Source organism: Mastigoproctus giganteus, chromosome 10, assembly GCF_048544385.1.
Source record: "Mastigoproctus giganteus isolate SK-2022 chromosome 10, ASM4854438v1, whole genome shotgun sequence".
In the NCBI taxonomy this organism is placed as follows: Eukaryota; Metazoa; Arthropoda; class Arachnida; order Uropygi; family Thelyphonidae; genus Mastigoproctus; species Mastigoproctus giganteus.
Genome location: NC_143584.1, coordinates 37,022,048 through 37,041,372, shown reverse-complemented (window position 1 = coordinate 37,041,372; position 19,325 = coordinate 37,022,048). Strand labels below are relative to the sequence as shown.

General features: G+C 34.0%; 1 protein-coding gene across 1 annotated transcript in view; it reads left to right on the top strand.

The window, feature by feature from the left end:
• The window catches only part of heph (polypyrimidine tract-binding protein 1 heph), a 393,048-nt gene that overhangs the window by 319,863 nt on the left and 53,860 nt on the right, over positions 1–19,325 (top strand). Inside the window, exons 12-15 of the mRNA XM_090383369.1 lie at positions 6,141–6,174; positions 6,733–6,825; positions 12,502–12,599; positions 18,528–18,646. Of these exons, the coding sequence (XP_090239495.1) occupies positions 6,141–6,174; positions 6,733–6,825; positions 12,502–12,599; positions 18,528–18,646 (344 nt within the window). The remainder of the gene's footprint in view (positions 1–6,140; positions 6,175–6,732; positions 6,826–12,501; positions 12,600–18,527; positions 18,647–19,325) is intronic.

Below are 19,325 nucleotides of genomic sequence, written 5' to 3'. Positions count from 1 at the left end.
AGAAAACAACAGTGGACCCAACACTCAACCCTGTGGGACTCCACTAATAACATTAGTCCATGAAGAGCAGCACCCATTGATTGCCACACTCTGTCTTCTCCCACTTAGCCATCCTTTTATCCATTGTAGCAACTTACCCTTAATACCATTCTGCTCCAATTTGTACAATAGTCTTCCATGCGCAACAGTGTCAAAAGCTTTCCTGAAATCCAAATATATGATATCAAAATTATTTTTTGCATCCAGTTCCTTTCTAACCACATCATAATATCCTATCAAATTTGTCAGACAAGACTTTCCCTTAACAAACCCATGCTGTTTCTGAATTATTGCCGCAGTCTTGTCTAGATGATCCTGCAATGCATCTTTAACCAGTGACTCCATTATTTTACCCGGAACAGAAGTTAAACTAACTGGTCTGTAATTACTCATGTCACCCTTCGATCCCCCTATGTGAATTGGGGATACATTTGCACATCTCCAGTTGGTGGGAATCTCCCCTGAGTCCAAGGATGCTCTCATAATTATGGCTAAGGGTTTGCTTAGTTGCTTTGCCGCCTCCTTTAATATAACTGGATAGATCCCATCCACCCCAGGTGCTTTTCTTATGTTTAACTTCAACAATTTCTCCTCCACTTTGCTTTTAGTTATTAGAAAATCATTAAGTATCCTGCTACAATTTGATAACCTTCTGCCATTTTCAAACCTTGATAATTCGTCATGTGTGAACGTAGATGCAAAATACTCATTCAGTTTGTTTGCTATCTGAGCAGGATCATCAACAGTCGAATCATCGATGTCAAGTGGACAAATCAGATTCATCCCCTTCCTTTTAGAGTTTATATAAGTAAAGAAATCCTTGCTGTTTTTCTTAGCACCTTTTGCCAAGGATTTCTCGTAATCTGCCTTCGCCTGCCTGATCTCCTTTGTGAGCTGATTACAGACTAGCTTATATTTTCCATAGGCTTCTGAGTTGTTTGATAATTTATATGCATCCCATGCATTTTTCTTCTCTGTTAAGAGTCTCATTAGTTCATTAGATAACCATTTAGGCCTAAACCTTGAACAATATTTCTTAATAGGTATGAAACTTTTAGTAGCATCCACGATCAATTCCTTGAATGCTTCCCACTTAGAATTTACTGTTGGTAACATCGCCAGTTGATCCCACTGTACAGAATTTAAAAACTGTCGGAGACCACTGTACTCACCTTTACGGAAGCAAAAACCCTTTCCTTTACCCCTGATGGTAATTAAATCTTTAAGTAAATCCCACATCAGTACACTGTGATCACTGCCACCTAGTTGGTTCCTTTATCTGCAAATTCTTAATACACGAATGATCACTGCTGATAACCAGATCAAGAGTATTACTTTCTCTGGTTGCCTCTCGAACATGCTGCTGCAGAAATCAATCATCCAATAAATCCACAAGTCTGACTAGTGTGTGAGTGACCAACTCACAAGTTCCAGTCAATATCTGGGAAGTTAAAATCCCCCATTATAAGACATTCTGATTTACTAGCCCACTCTATTTCTCTGTACAATTGTCCTTTGTACTCATTCGAGTCATTAGGCCTATAACACACTCCTACTCTTATGGTTTTAGTTGTATTGGAGGCCTCTGCAGTTTTACTATAAAAATATGTCCATTAATTTTTGTTTTGCATTACTCTGTTTTCATTGGTTTCCTTTGGTTTTTCCTCTCTTGGTAAATATAACCCCCAACAATCTGTCCTTTCTTCAGCACTGATTTCTTGAAGTTGTCATATGACTGATTCTCTTATTCAATCTCCATCCGATCTCATTTATATTAATGTTTTCCTTTTCTATATTTTGCCGTACTTTGTTTGCTGGGACCTGATTTTAATGGAATTGATAAACATATTTATTGCCTGTTTTCGATTTTCCTGCTTTTACGTTGGAAGTGGCGAGTGAATTTGGCAGAATTGTCACTTTTTTTTTGCTCTTTTAATATGCCTCATTATTTTCTCTTTTATGTCATTGTATTTTCTTTTCTTTTTTCTCCACTGCTTGCACTCCTCCGAAAGGTGGTTAACACTCAAAATACCTCCTTGCAGATGGGGATTTTGGGTTTTCAGCTGTGTTGTCTTGTTTCAGTGGTCTTGAGATTCACATGTTGGCATATTGTTATTCCTCTGCATGCATCTTGGAAGTGCCTGAAATTTAAAACAGCACACTGGAATATAAGGTATGGTTTTGCAGTTTAAGAACAGTTTTAACAGCTGTTGGAGGTGTGATGTGAAAGTAAGAATAATGTTCCTCATTGTCACAGTCTCTCTTGATTGGGATTTCCTTTTCCTGAATAAGTTTCCCTTGGTTTTCCATTTCTTTTTGAATCTGTTCATCAGTGATGTCAAGAAGGTCTGTGATGACTTCTTTTGAGGTGTTTAGAGTAAAATGGGTTGTGTGATGATGGCTATTGGTGTTCCAAATGTTTTTGCTTTTCTGTAATTTTTCTAATTATCTTCATTCAACTGCTTCTACTGGCAAGTCTTGACTTTAGGCTCCTTACTTTTAGTTGCATTTGATTCAAGAAAGCAAGCTTTGCAGAGCATAAGCACAAAAACAAAAAAAAAAAAAAAAAAAAACCTCTCCTGCATCACCTGTTGGTCCTCTAATAATGTATATTTCTTCCTTGAATTGATTCCAACTGCCCACTTTCACAACAAATGTGCACATATCGTGCAACTGTCCTTGCTAATTTCGGGGGCAATTAATAATTATGCAAGTAATTAAAAGGAAAGGTGCAATAGGAGGAATAGACAATGCTATCATTCTTCTGGCAGGTTTGTACTAAATGTTTATGGTTTATGGAAACCATGTCTTTCTTTGTCTGCCCCTTTTCGTTCTGTAAGCAGCTTTTCCTCTCAGGTTTCTAGCCCTGCTATATGGATGCAAGGGTGGAGCCACTTTGTGACCAATTTCCTAGTAATGATTGTATTACTTGACTTAGTAAATAAAAAAAAAAGTTGGCTTTCCTTTCTGAGTATTTGCTTCTTTTACCAAAGGATTGTTTTAATGTAAATGGAAATATAAGAAGGGAGAGAAAAAAAAAGCTTACCAGAAGAGTGTGTGTATGTCAAAACACTTATGATTTGATTGGTTCATTGGGCTGCTACATTGGGAAACATAACTTTTTTAATTTTTGTTATTTATTTAATACTAACTGCTTGATAAATTAACAAGAATAAAATGGTTTTCTTGAATATTTTATTGTGAACAGTGTCATCAAAAGTGTATGTTGATATAACAGGCATTCTGGCATGCAAATCATTCGTCTATAAAAAAAAAAAAAAAAAAAAAAAGAAAGAAAAAGGGTTGTGATCACATCACTTCATTCCTGTTATATGGCTTACTCAGTCAGATAGGCACATCTCCATTGCTCAGGATGGCAAGTCATTGTCATTTAGACAGTTGCAGGTGGAGGTGGCACATTGGCTTAATGAGTCACACAGTGTAATCTTGGCACTGTGGAAGCAGTTTCAGGAGACAAGGAACCATTATAAGTAGAGCTGGGCAAGGTCAGCCGAGGTCTATGTTAACCAGAACAGTGTATATCAACAGTAAGACGAACCCTATGATGTCCTGTTATCAACTGTCTCTTAAGGTTGCCGTGGCCACAGATAAAAACATTTCCAACCGGATTGTGTTAAAATGTATTAAATTGTGAAAAGACTGCAAGCTGGACTGGCCTTTCACTTGTAATTTGGTCATGTATTTCAAGCTCCAGAATGGCCATCTTGGAGCTTGAAATACATGACTATCATTTAGTTTATAAATAATTTAATATTAAATTAAGTTATTAGCTAGATCAGAGAAACTTTTTACTTTACTTTTGTATGTTTTGTAACCTGTTATCATCATTATACTGTATAAACTTTCACAATTTTAAAACTGTTATTCAGATTCATATCAGATAGGCAGATTTGAATAGTTTTCTAAGAAGAAAACACGCAATACGATTAGCATTGCTCTTGCAGAAGAGTTCATTATACACTAGTTTAATAGGTAAAGTTTGAAGGTGTGGTGGTTTCTCACGGACTTGTATAGTTAATGGTAAATTTTCAATAAACAACCCTTACAATAGTGAGGAAGAAATGATGTTGAATGGAATAAAAACGACAACAAAAGGTTTGAATAGATGCCCATGGGGAAACTAACACATCTTCAAAAATTAACCACCCTATAATTTGATAAACCAATCCATTGCCAGAGGAATGAATGCTAATCACAGCTAGCCTCTCCTTCTGAGGAGGTGCTTCCGTAGCTAGGTGGGCAGGAGTGGCAGGGCGTAGCACATACTTCTTGATTAGACCGGGGTTCGAACCCGTGCCCACCAAATACGGAGGATGCGGAAAGGTCAGGGAATGACCACTGCATATCCCCAGAGTAATATGGCCTTAGTTGCTAATGCTCCTAAAAACTAAATAACAACAATCTTTCTGAGAGGAAGACTGTAGTAGGCTATATATATATATGTGGAGAGTTTGACTTCAATTATTTTGGTTTGTATATTATGTCCACTGTTAGCTTAACAAGTTACAGCCTTCAAATATCAGATCAACAGAAAATATTTAATAAAAATATGCATGTTTTCAAGAGAACATGGGAAATTAAGATGAATGGTACACTTTTTTAAAATCTGGCTAATTATCACAATATTATGGAAATGAGTAAACACCAACTGATAGTTTCTCACTTTCTTTAGTACAGCACTATAGGTACTACTCCTCTACATTTTAGTGAAAATGTTGTAGTTTGGAATTATGTATGCTGAAATTTGCAAGCAGTTTTTTTTTTTTTTTTTTTTTTTTTTAACTTTGAATTCAGAATTTCAGTGGTGACATAACAATATGATGATATAGGTTGTTTATGTAACAATGAAGAAATGTGTAGGGTGTGGTATTCACATGCCGTAGAAAGCACTTGGAATGTCTAATGAGATGACTGATGTTTTCATCTTTCAATTGGTAAGGTCCTGTTGGCTTACTAAACAGTGTTCAAGCAGTTGATTGCATAAAGTAATGTTAAAATTGGAGCACCTTTCTCATATTTTTTTTTTTTTTAAATTTGACTTGTCAAACACTTCATTATATAAAGATATTTCTGAATTATAAATTTCAAAGTAAATCAAATGGTTTGTACTATTCCTTAGCTCTGAAGGATATTGCCACAAAGTCGTGTAAATTTCCCTTTTGAATCAGATGTTCTTTTAATAACATTGCCCTCAAATTTGTAATAGAAAATCCTCAACTCTTAATACCACTCTTTTAGTGCTATGAAGGCATTGTTATTAAAAGTAACTGCAAAGAGCCATAAATTAATAAACATCCTTAATTTCTTTATCAAAAAACCTATTCTAAAAGACTCCTTACTTTCTCCCTACAGTCTCTTTTAAAGTGTTTGTGTGCATGCTTATAAAAACCTGAAAGAAAATGCAGAATGATAGATCTTTTTTCAAGCTTATCAAATAATAATACTTACTGTATTCATTTCACTTTGTTGTATTTTGCATTATTTTCTTTTTTTTTTTCTTTGTTATTTTTATTTTTGTTAGCTTATAGAAATGACTAGTGAATTTAGAGAAAGCATAATGATTAATTTCAGATTGCCTGTGTTTTCATTTCTGTTTTGCTGTCTACTTGTTGCTGCTTTTTTTTTTTTTAAACTGTAATTTCATTTCATTTTTACATATTTTCATATATTCTTTAAATTCTCACCTCACATTTTTTCCTTTCAGCATACTATTATTATTAACAGTATTTAGAGTAAAATGTCAGAAATTGCAGTGCAAATCTTAAAGATATCTTAATGTTCTTAAGCTTCACTGACAATCATGATGTATCCATGTAAACAGAATGTTTACTTTTATATTTTTTAAACACTTTAAATCTAAATTTTATGCTTCTAACTGCATTACTGGCATTTTACTCATCTTGTATTCTTCTAATTACCATACATTTACTAAATTTATTTTATCCTGATTTTCTTTTTCCCCCCACTTCGCCTGCTGGTGTTTTTTCCCCCCCATGTGGACTTCTTTATTCCGTTCGCTCGGGTTACTGAACCCCTTCCGCCCTTCTGCTCTGCTCCACATCTGTTGCTCTGAACTGTAGATGGTCACGCCCGATGCTCTCTTTACCCTTTTTGGTATGTTTTTATAAAGCACTTTCTCTCTCTTTTTTTTATTATTTTCCTTTTTTTTTTAAATCTATTTAACCCTGTTTGAAATGATGCACACTATCTAAAAAGCCTTCAGTGTAAACTGCATATTTAATAGGCCTTAAACTCTCTCTGCCACAAAATTTAAATTGTCAGCATTTTATCTTAAATAGCATAATTTTATGATAATCAACAGATAAAATAAAACTTGATTGTATCTTTAAATATTAGACATCAATTGAAATTTATCCAATTGAAATTTATCCTTTGATGTGGCATACAGAGTGCTTATAAGTAATCCCCTCTTACAAAACCTATTTTATGTGGCTTAATGCTCTTTCTGTATAAACTTGCAGAAGTCCTTGTGCTCTGTATTATACTTTACATTTCATTCATTATTCATTCTTCCTTATTTTAACGTCATTCCTGGTTGTTAATCTTATGAATGCCATGTTTCATTACAAAATAATTCAGAGCTAAGGAATCTGCATAGGTTTTTATAAACTGAAAGCATTTTAAAAATATGCTAATTCTTAATTTACATAGGTGTTTATGGAGATGTTCAAAGAGTTAAGATTCTATTTAACAAAAAAGATAATGCACTTGTTCAGTTGGCAGAACCACAACAAGCTCAGTTGGGTAAGTACCAATTTTTATTCTCTTTGAATTAGAGATATAGAAAATTTTTCAAATGTAATTGTCTGAGTCACTAATAAATTGTCAGTTACTTGTCATTAGGTTTATAATTGTTGCTGCTCCTTTGGCTTTTTAGAATTAAAAACCAACTATAAAAATTGCAAGTTTAGGTTTATAAATAATTTGATGTTTGTTTATTTTTATTACATATGAAGTGAGCATATGCACACACTGGGTGGCCATTTTGTTAGGTGGAGTCAGCCCTTTGAACATGTTCCATAGTGTTGCTGATCCATGCTAACTTGATTTCATTCCAAATTTGTCTCAGACTAGATGGTGGCAGATCAATGCTGGGAACAACTTGTTTACTCTTAATCCCATAGATGCTCAATCAAGCTGAAATGTTATGAACAGGTCATCTAAACAAGCTGTCTCCACCCACAGAACCTCCTTACCCTGGAAAATCTCCAAACCCAAACAAGTTAGCATTAGAAACAAACTGTCACAATCGCAAGTTGAGATTTATAAACAAATTTAAAGAAATTTTTTAAAAAGTTATCAGCCTATTTACAGCATGGGTGGCCAGTTTATGAAGTGTGTTTGTCAGTGCATGGAATCCACAAGCGAAAATAAGTACCAAGAAACATTGTCAGTTTTTCCGTGCTCACCTGACTTAATTTCATATTTGCCTCAGCCTGGATGGCAGTAAACTTGTTTCACTTTGTGTCACAGATGTCATGTTTAAAGATGCTGGACTTAGCTGGCCAATGGTTTATGATAAAGTTACCTTCTGGCTCCTGGAATCATTTTCAAATTATCTGTGCATTGTGATCCACTGCATTCTCACGCCGCCGGTAGTAACTGTTAATGAGTTGATAAACTGTGATAATTTAAAGTGTGCAATTTGTCAGCAAGAACATTAAAGTGGGCTGTTGGCATTCAGATGTTGATCTGTCAGTATTAGTGGACCAGATATGAATCATGAAAACAATCGCATTGTCATAATTCTACCATTAGCCTGTAGTTGTGACACCTAATTTTTGTCGATTGATTTATGCTGCTGTGAAAGGATCTGACATTCTGCATTCTAATTAATTCCCCTTGCATACCACTGTTATACTGCATCGGCATAGGATTATTTGTGCCCTTATCTGTTGGACTTTGTGATTCTTTTCACTCTCCGTTGTCCTCTCACATGAGCAAGCTGTCTCCAGCTGCAAGACTTCATTGGTCTCTCTACAACTCCATCTGTGAAATCTATTATTCCATAGCTCCTTCTGCTCTTTTCTAGAGTCCATGAGCTTTAGAACCCAACACCACACTTCATATTCTATTTTGCATTGGTGATTGTGATATAGATCTTGGATGCAAATGCCTAACCATTGCACGCTAGGCTGTGTGGCATCCTGTAGATGGCTGATACACTGATTGGTGTTCGGTTTAAGTTAAAGTTATTATTATTATTTTGAAATTTATACATTTATTTCATTATAAGAAGGTGTATGGTATCCATTCTTTTAAATTTTGTGGTGATCTATAATTGATCTTTATTTAGTACCTCTATATAAAGAATAAAATTATTATATAGGTATATATTAAAAAGTCGAAAATCAATGTGTTAGGTATTTCTTTTGGCCTAGGGGTGCCGTGAAAAAATTACTACGGGGACACTAAGTATGCCGCTTACCAGGAAGAAGAAATAAATAAGATTTCTATTGGTCCTATTTGAATGTAAATTGGAAAGACCCTAAATATAAAATTTCATTAAGACATCTACTGGGAGGAGAGTATTTACAAACATGATGAATAAAGAAATAATAATTGATGGATTTTTATCAGTCTGATTTTAATTAAATTTAAGATGGCTCAACAAATCTCTATAAAGTGACAAGTATAAAATTTTATGAGCAGGAGTATATTACAGGTGAATGGACAGGCATACAGACATGATGAAAACAAGAGGCACTTTATGCATACATACTAATGCACCTAAAAAGAAACACTGCAGAAATGGCACTAACTCCACCCTCTTCAGGTTATCAATAGCCCAATTGATAACTTGAAGTGGTTGGAGGTACCAGATGATATCCCTAAGACAAGATGGAGCCTTATCCTAACACCTGTAGAGCTTCATGTAATTGTATATAATGGAGCCATTCAATAGTTAATCCTGCACAATTGTGTCAAGAGTATCTACTCAAGTGTGTATATATATATATACACTGGTGTTCAAAGAAAGTGCATCTCCCCCTGAAATTATAATTGTCGTCCGAATAATGTAAGTATATGGCAATATTCCTTACAGATTGCATCAGATAAGAATGACACGCATAAGTGATGACGCATTGTTGCATCAGCTGTTACTTTCAGCTGTATAAGCATGTTCTGCAAGAGTTGCAGTCATTCCTTGCTTGTGTCAGGATGGAGAGTTAAGATAAGATTGACATGTGTAGGTGATGACATAATGTTGCATCAGCTATTACTTTCAGCTATATAAGCACTCTCTGCAAGAGTTGGTCATTCCTTGCTTGTGTCAGGATGGTGAGTTTTGTGCAGTTGATGCCATGAAAAAAAGAGTGCTATTGTTGCTTTACGTGAGGAAGGATGTTCTTCCCATCATATTGCTTATAACATATCTTGTAATCATTCAACTTATAAGATGTTTTGGAGGTACAAAATCTTTGAAAGTTGACTACACCTTTAACAAAAAAGCATGGATGACATGTGATATCTTTGAAAACTGGAGATTAAAATAACTGTATAACAAAAGAAAAAAGGAAAATCGGGTAACTGACAACTGTATGGCACATCCTGCCAGTATTTCTGCCAAACTTAAGTGTGAAGTTGTTGTTTTTACCACCAAACGTGCCGTCAAAACTACAGCCAATGGACCAGGGCATTATTAAAAATTTTAAATTTCATTATCAAAAGAGAATAATAATGAAGATTGTCAATGCATTATCAGAAAATAAAAACTTGGAAGTTACAAACCTTAGAGATTGCATCTCTGAACTGGCAAAAGTTTGGACAAACGATGTCACTGAATACACTTTGGACAAACGATGCCACTGAATCAAAATTGTTTTTTGAAAGCGGGATTTGCATTGAATACAGAAGTCGAATAACAACTGGAAGAATAAGATGAATTGCCCATTTCACAACTGAAAAACTTTTGGACATTATTAGAATTGTCCGGAAACATCGAAAATGAAATAACACTGGATAGTTATGTTTATGTAGATCAAGATCTGACTACAACAGAACATCCAAATGGAGATGAAATACTGCCGAACAGGTTAGATGCGACCATGATCACGAAGAAATTAACAATGACGCATCAGAACAACCCGTAGAAAAGCCGTAGAAAAAAAGATTCATGCTTTTAAAATGGTTCGTATGAATCTACAGTTTTGTGAAAATGTTCCTGATAATGTTTTTAATGCTCTGAATAAATGTGAGGTTTTCTTTGAGAATCAACCAATTTTTTAATTGTACTGTGCAAACTAAAATTACACCTTTTTTTTTAAATTTGTGATACTTACCGGCGAAAATTGTGTAAATGTAACTTAAATAAGTGTTCTTTGAAATAAAATGCATTAAAAATAAATGTAGATTCATTTTCATTTTCTATTTAAATAACAATTTCTAATAAAAAAAATTCTCTGTATAACGAAATTTCTCTATAACAAATTTTTTGCTGGATTTATCAAATTCATTATAGGGAAGTTCGACTATATGTATATATATTAAATGTAATAGTAAAAGTTACAGTTGATGGAAAAAATAGAAATAAATAAATAAGCAAGGTATGACAAATGCACTAAAACGTGCAAAGCAGCAGTAAAGGATGCAAAAGTATATATATAAATATGTAAGAATAGATAAGTGTGATTAAGTTTGCATAGATGGAGGTGAAAATTACACAAAGAGCCAAGGACTTGAAGTGTAAGGACAGTCGAAGAAAGTATTGTAGATTGAAAAAGGCAAAAGAACATTAATATCCTAAAAGTTATGATGAATTAAGAAAATTGTGTTGAATTGCAAAGCCAATTTGGAGGTGAAGGAACTGTAAAATATAAGAAAAACTGGTAGAGCCGTCCATCAGACATGGGTGGGCAAAGTTAGTTAAGTTGAATACAGAGATGGTAAAAATGCAAAGTCTGATGCCAGCTGAAGTGAATATTGATACATGGTCAGGTTATTCATCAGGGGACTACACCTGACTATGTATCAGGAACTGCATTTCTGTACTTGTCCATAACAGTAGAAATGTTGTAATAAAGCCAACAAGCGAAAAGAATAAAATTAGCACATTCTTTTACAGTATGGATAAGGTAGTCCGAATGCAGTTCAATGATATGAAAATTATGATAAAAACAAGGATAAAGCTGAAAAATATAAGCAAGTGTTTTTTCAGAGTGGGAAAAATATTTTAGTGTTGGAATTTTGAGCAAAACGAGAAGAATTAAAATAAATAAGAACAAGCACGTGGTATTGGGAGATGTATTAAATTGAGGATGGGGAAAGGATAAAGGCGTAGTTAAATAAAAGACAAATAGCAATAGAATAAGGATAGTTGGAACGTTCATATCACTCTAACCCAAGGTCGCGGGTTCGATTCCCGCCTCGGGCTCGGATCAAAGTACTGCAAAAACCTTGGGAGGTGCAATATGGCCACAGAAGCCGATGCGCCAACAACTACCAAATCAAAAAAAAAAAAAAAAAATATCACTCTAATTACACTAATAGCTTTACGAACGGGAAGAAAGGTAGAAATAGAAAGGCAAAGTATAGAAAAAGTTAAGCCATATATTGGGCTTTACAATTCCAGCTAGCTCATGTTTTAATAACTTTAGGAGTGTGCTATTCATCACAATCTAATAACTGATGAATATACCAAACAACTATAAAACGAAATAGCTATACAGTAAATCATAATGTCTTATAATAGAGATTTTAAATTTCCAGATGTTGACTGGGATATGTGGATTGGTCACTCACACAGTAGCAAGAATTTTGTAGATTTATTGGATGACCGTTTTCTGCAGCAGCATTAATGTTTATACTTTATACTAATAATTTCTATATAATAATAGAAAAAGGTGTGTGATGCATATAAATTATCAGGCAATTCTGAAGCCTGTGTTAGATATTAATTAGTTTGTAATCAAATCACAAAAGAGGTTAGGCAAGCTAAGGCAAATTATAAGAAGTCTCTGGCAAAGAACAGCAGCAAAGACTTCAATCCTTATATTAACAGTAGAATGGGGTAACTGTTGATGATACTGTTGACCATAAAAGACTGCTGTATAAACTGGAACAATGTGCCATTAAGGGAAGTTACTACTACAGATAATGGGATGGTTCAGTGGGAGAAGACAAAGTGGTTATCAATGGGCACTGCTCTTCTTGGACCAATGTTATTGGTGGAGTCCTTAAGGGTTCAGTGTTGGGCCCACTGTTGTTTTCAATATTTATTAATGATATTGATGATGGTATATCAGGCTTAAAATCTAAATTTGCAGATGATTGTTGGCAGGGTCAGTGACTGAGACAATTGCTTTAAAAATCATAAAGATGTAATAAAGTGTAGCATATATTTTTTTGTTTTCTCTGCTGTACATTATACTTTTTAAAATTGTTTGATAATTTTTTTTTTTTTTTTTCTCTCCTTCTTAGCAATGACCCATTTAGATAAGATCAAACTATTTGGTAAACCAATTCGTGTTACTCCATCCAAGCACCAAGTTGTTCAAATGCCAAAGGAGGGACAGCCAGTAAGTGTTTGTGCATATTTCTAATATAATTTTATTCGATTATTTGTATGAAGATATATATTAAACATAAGTCTTCTTGTGAAAACTACAAACTACAATCTCAGTTAAGATTAAACAAGAGCTTTTTTATAGGTATACAGGATCTCCCCAACTTATGTAATACTCTACTTACGCAAATCTTTACACAAATATATTTACATAAGTTTTTGCCCGGTTAGTGCAAACTGGGGGGGGGGGGTATGGAAATGTATTTTGCATCTGTAGGGATAAATGGAAATATTGATCCAAGTGTTATTTTGAATTTAAAAGCATACTATTTACGCAAACATTTGCTCAGGCATTGTCTGCAGTAGACGGTGAGAAAAATTTGACATTAAGAACCTTTTGGAAATCTTACAGTATTTACCACACCATCTTAAACATATAAGTCCTGAGCAGAAATTACTAAAAGTTGTTTAAATGGTGCATGGAAGAATATATGCCCACAGCGCATAAAAGGCTTCGAATGATTTGAAAAACTCTAATAATCATATGAAAAAGTTACAGATAAGGTTGTAAAGGTTGCAGAGCTACTTCAGTTGGAGGTTGATGTCAAAGACATAGAGGAGTTTTTTTTATTATTATTAGCCATATGGTGGAAGGAAGCCTGAGACTTATGCTGCACCAGCCAAAAAAAATTCCCGAGTTACCCTGAGAGAGAGAGAGAGAGAGAGAGAGAGAGAGAGAGAGAGAGAGAGAGAGAGAGAGAGAGAGAGAGAGAGAGAGAGAGAGAGAGAGAGTGTCCGAAGTAGAAAGGAATTGCCGAGAAAGAGAAGAATGATAATATCCAGCTCAGGACCCTGGGTGTGCCAAGCCCATACTAACCAGATGTGAGCCCCTGGGGTCATTTCTCAAACCCTCAACTGCTGCAGCGGCATACTTATCAATCCTAATCAAATTAAAATTAGAATGATAATATCCAGCTCAGGACCCTGGGTGTGCCAAGCCCATACTAACCAGATGTGAGCCCCTGGGGTCATTTCTCAAACCCTCTACCGCTGCAGCGGCATACTTATCAATCGAAGATGTCATTTCTGGCAACGATGCTTGAAAGGTAAAACTTAGGCGTTATGTCTGTCTTCTCTTTTTTTTTTGTAATTTTATAATTTTGAAAATTTTTTAAATTGCACACTTTTGTAATTTTTCCTGTGCATGAGATAAATTTAATAAATACAATAAATAATTCTATTTACATGTTCATCGAACATTTTCTTTTTTGATTCAATCAATTTAGCAAGCAGAGTTGTGAGTGCTGCACAAGCATGGGGGAAATTTTGACTTAGGGTTCCATGGAACGTACCCTTACATAAGCCAGGTAGTGGCTGTAATTTAATTTTTATCAATTGGTGAATTCCGCACAACATTAATATTGGCAGAAATAAAAGAGGCCAGTTTCAGGAACCCAAATACTAGGCTCATAAAACCGGATACCAAGAGAACAAAATGTATCTTCTAGTAATTTTTAATCCTTGGTTTTATCCCATAACTTAATGCTATAAAAGATTATTTAATGGCTTTATAGTTGAAGAATAAGTGCATGTGTATATGCTGCAGTCTTGGTTACCTTACATTTTTTTTCCTTAATGGAAATAGCAATAAGAGCTTAATAGACAGTACGATCTACTTAATTACATGGGGTTGAAGTGGAAATGAAGTTTAAAATAGGTTAAAATAAGTTAAATTGAATAAATACGGAATTATTAAAATTTGCTCAAGGAAGTAGAAGTGCACTACCTCGTCCCTTGTTGTCATTTGAAAAAAAATATTAATATGAAACAAGTGAAGCCAATAGTCACAACGAGCGACTTTCATGTTTAACATCTTCGGTTTGCAATGATAGCAGAAAAAGATGTGTATTCAAAGAATTCTTATATTTCCATAATGCATTTCGAGACATGTCAGAATCTTATATGCGTAAGATTCCAGACCGGAGAAAGGTTGGTTGGCAGTTCCATATTTAAAATGTTTAATTAAGTCGATTATACAATGGTACATTAAGAAGCTCTATAAATCATCTAACGTAAATTTTTCCTTAAGACTGGATCATTCAAGTCTAGGGGAAGAGACTCAAAAATACCCTGTGCATTGCCACGGCAAATATCAATACACTGATAAAAATAAAATATTGCACTTTTTGTTACTGGAATTGTAATTGCATTTTGTTGCTATAATTGTATTTTTGTAATTTTATCTTACTTTTGTTTTTCTTATTAATAAAATTAATTATATATAGTGTATCAATATTACAATAAATAAAACTGTTTATGTAGACGTTTTCAGTATACACCATTTTAATAATCCTAAAAATCGTGGACAGCTAAAATAAAATGGCCCGCGTGGACCTCAAACATTTTATTTGGCCTGCCATTTATAAAGGTTGCCTACCCCTGATTTAGACCTTTCCGAATTGGGTGTTAAATAGAGTTGCTACCTCATGGTTTTGTTGTTTACTGGGTCACAGTGATTCTGATACAGTTGGGACTATTGTTCAATTGTGTCAGAAATGAAAATCCATTCATTAGACTGGAACTTTTGTAGATGGCAAAGAAGACAGAAGGTATTTGTACCTTGTCAACAAGTACCTGATGTATTTGCCTTCAGCCTGTATAAAAATGACTACAGGTTCTTTAAACTTTGTGTTTAATCACTGTTGAACCCAAGTGCGTTGACCCTTTGACATGTTCTTTTATTCGCGCACTGTCCCTTATAATAGTATTGACTGTTGAAGCAGCGTGACCGAATTCCATTCAATAGATGACAAACTTTGTCCTGCTTCGTACTTCTTAATTAATCATCTTCATTTCTAAATCAGTTTTGTGTCGTTAGCTAGCACTGCCAGCACTTGCACTTTCTGCTGGAACCTTTCCCTTCACTATTGTAATAAGTAAATAGGAATGAAGAGAAGAATCTGAAAATCATATTTGTTTTTTATATGATTGACGATTTCAGTGACGGGGAACATATTTCACCATAATAACGTAAAATCCCACGTAATTGCAAAATTATTATCGCAAATGCAATAAGATCGAGTTTACTACCCGTTTATAATTAGATTGTATAATTAGATTGTACTGACAGAAAAGCCCAATAAACCGGAGAGTGCAAATTGTTTTTATTGGTTTGTAGTAGTTATTTGGTTTTTAGGAGCATTAGCAACTAAGGCCATATTGCTCCGGAGATATGCAGTGATCATTCCCTGATCTTTCCACATCCTCCATATTTGGTGGGCACGGGCTTGAACCCCAGTCTAATCAAGAAGCATGTGCTATGCACTGCTGCTCCTGCCCACCTGGCTACGGAGGCACCAGTTTGTGGTAGTGACCTCCAGAAATGTGTTTTAGAAAAATATCACAAAGGCGTTCAAAATTGATTCTTATAAAGGAACATATGATAACAATGAAAGCGAAGTGCAATTTCCATTATAAATATGACCATTTAAAGAGATAAATAGCTTAGTTATATAACGAAATTTTAGCTTCCGAGGTCTTGGAACGAATATAAAAAGAACGTTTTATTGGGTTTATAATACCTTTTTTTTTTTTTAATACCTCCATTTATGCCTACAGATGCAAATTGCGTTTTCGTATTGCACTGGCTGGCAAAAACATGTAAAGTCAAAGTTGCGTAAGTCGGGGAGTTTTTGTGTCACTTTCAGTATTAATTTTCTACTTAACGGAATTTTATTTTGAGTTCAGTCTTCTATCCACAGATTTAAAGCCTTTTCCATTTTTTCTAATTTAACATCACGAGTTACAGAGCAAATTTTTGAAGCAATTAGCGCCTTTTCACGGACATTACGCATCCCTTATTCGTAGCAATGTTTTTGTAGGGGCTAGAAAAGAACTTGTCCACAATAAAGTCACTTTATTTTAATCGTTAACACACTCAAAAAAAGTCTGTTTACACTAATACACTGCAAAACAGTAGATTTTTCACTTTGATTTGTGAAAATCATCAATTTATAAATTAATAAATTTATTCAATTTATAAGCATTTAAAAGCAAACGACGAAACCTTCCATGACAATTGCATAACACATACTGAACAAGGATTAGCGGAAGGTATCTACGATTGATTTTGTCACCCCTCTTCCCACACTCACTGAGTGCTGTTCTGACTGGGAAAGATGTATTTAGCCACACCCATGTTTTTTTATGGTGGAAAATGTTCACGGTGCTTTAAAATTCACATTACTTAGGTTTCATTTTATATTAAATCAGCAACCGCGAATAATGGAGGTTTACTTTATTTCAATTTTCCATAAACATACAACTAATTTCCTTAGCGCTGATTGAATTTCGAAATTGCGTGTTTTGTAAGTCCTGCAATATATGATGGAATTTGCCCATTTCTGTTCTCTTCCAGTTTATGTCATGTATTCATTGCGTACTCTTCGTTTTTTCGGCTATAAGAAAAGCACATGCATTTTCTAAATCTTCAAAATCTGAAGAAGAGATGAACTGTGGCAATTCATTTCGTTTCAGCTTTCCTTTTTGATGAAACTGAAGCAAAACACATACAGTGTTACAGTAGGGTTCCAGATGTACCCAATTTCAGGGTATAATACCCCCTTTTTAAAATTTGAAATGGGGTATTTGAAAAAAAGTAGAAATCATAAAACACCAGTTTTAATGATTGTTTAGGAAGAAATAATTAATTGGCGATAAAGTTGTTGAAATGCACCCTTAAAGACTCAAAAAAAAAAGTCATTCTATCCTATTTACAAAGAGGATTATAGAATATTTATATTATGCCTACTTTGTAACCTCCTACATTCTACTTGACTTCTTTTTTATTTCAATGTAATGTTAAGGCTCAGGCAACATTCTTTTTTATTTAAAATTCCCAATATCAATATTGATTTGCTTTATGAAGAATATGTTCTGTTGAAATCATTCCCTAGAAATATTGAGGCAAAAGGCCTCAAAAATAACACAGATATTTGGATAAAATTTTTAATTGCATACGAAGTACATAATACAGAAAAAAAATTAATTTTGATTTTGCTTTGCCTCACTCAAGTGCAATGAGTGAGCGTGTATTTAGATTAATGTTTAACACATGGAAAAAGGAAATAAATAAATTAGGCCTAAAGAATGTTGGAGGAGAACTGTTGGTGAAAACTGATCACAATATGTCATGCAAAGAATTTTACACATGTGCACTAAAAAATGAAAAACTTCATTTTCAAATGAAAGGTATTGCTAGGTAAACATTTTCTTTTTGATAAAATAAATTAGGTTTACCGAATATGTATTGTAAATAATTATGAAAACATTTGATGTTAATATTTATAAATGTTTCCTTTAGTGTTTATAACTCTTGCAATAAAATTTTCTGAATTAAACAGATTAACGCACATGCTATAATACGGCTAATTTTATTAAAATTTGACTGATTTTGCATTCATTGAACTTGTAAAAATCAACAAAATATAGAAATGAAATATTTATTAGAATCTTCATTTTTCTTGAGATATAATGCCAGTACCCCAAAATGAGGAATGAATAGCTCAAATATAAGTATGAGAACCCCAAGATCAAATTTTTAATCTGGTCACCCTACTTCACAGTGATGCTTCTACGACCGACTTTACAGTGTACAATAAACAGTGACATCACATGATAATAGTGTGTTCCCGCCTTTAGGGTTTGTCTAATCTTACATGGCTACGGGCCTCAGAATATGGTGGAATTATAGGCCTTGTGCAGCTGTGTGTTGAATGCTCCCTAGGATATTGGATGGTTTGTTCTGTTTTCAATATTTTATTTTTATTTTCTGTTAGAAGAAAGTTAGGATAATTTAAATGTGCTTTGTTCATTTCAGTAGCACTACTATTCTTGGTATTAAACTTCTCATTTGAAATAATTGTAATTTTAAATATCTTAGGATGCTGGACTTACCAAAGACTACAGCAGTTCACCACTACACAGATTTAAGAAACCAGGCTCTAAAAATTATCAGAATATTTATCCTCCTTCTGCAACACTTCATCTATCAAACATTCCGTAAGTTTTTTTTTTTTTTTAGTGTTCTATTTAAAAGTTTGAGTCATTGGGAAATAGTTACTACTAGTTACTGTTTTTTATAAGTATATATAGTATTTGTTCATTGTCAAAGTCATCATGAGGAATCTGCAGCTGCTTTTATGATACTCACTGCAACTTTTTTTTCATACTTTTGTAAATGAACTCAAACTGCAATATGATTTTAATAAAATAATTAATAAAGGCTCATTATTGAGTATGTTTCAGACTTTCCTGAGTTTTATCTGTCACTTATTTCTTTACTCTCACTTAAGTGAAGTGATGCTAAAGAAATATGTGTCATTAAAGGAATAAGGTGCCCTCAATCCCTTGATTGGGTACAATTAACGTTTTAGGATTTTCAAAAACTTGTTGACTGAAATTTACTTTTCACCCACATCTTGGTGATATCTAAAATGCACACAAAGATTTGAAAGTGGAGTCGATTTAATTTGCAGAAGACTATATTATGAAGGCTATATGAGAACAAGAAGTGCCATGTTGAAATATGGAGGATTGCTTTTGAATATCTGACTACATCAACATGCTTGTTATTTACTCCCTGGCTATTGTACAACCAGTTCAAAACTTATCAACGTTTTTTCACATGACTATAACCAAGAAATTTTGGTAAATGCAAATCACTGCAGTCTCTAAGAGT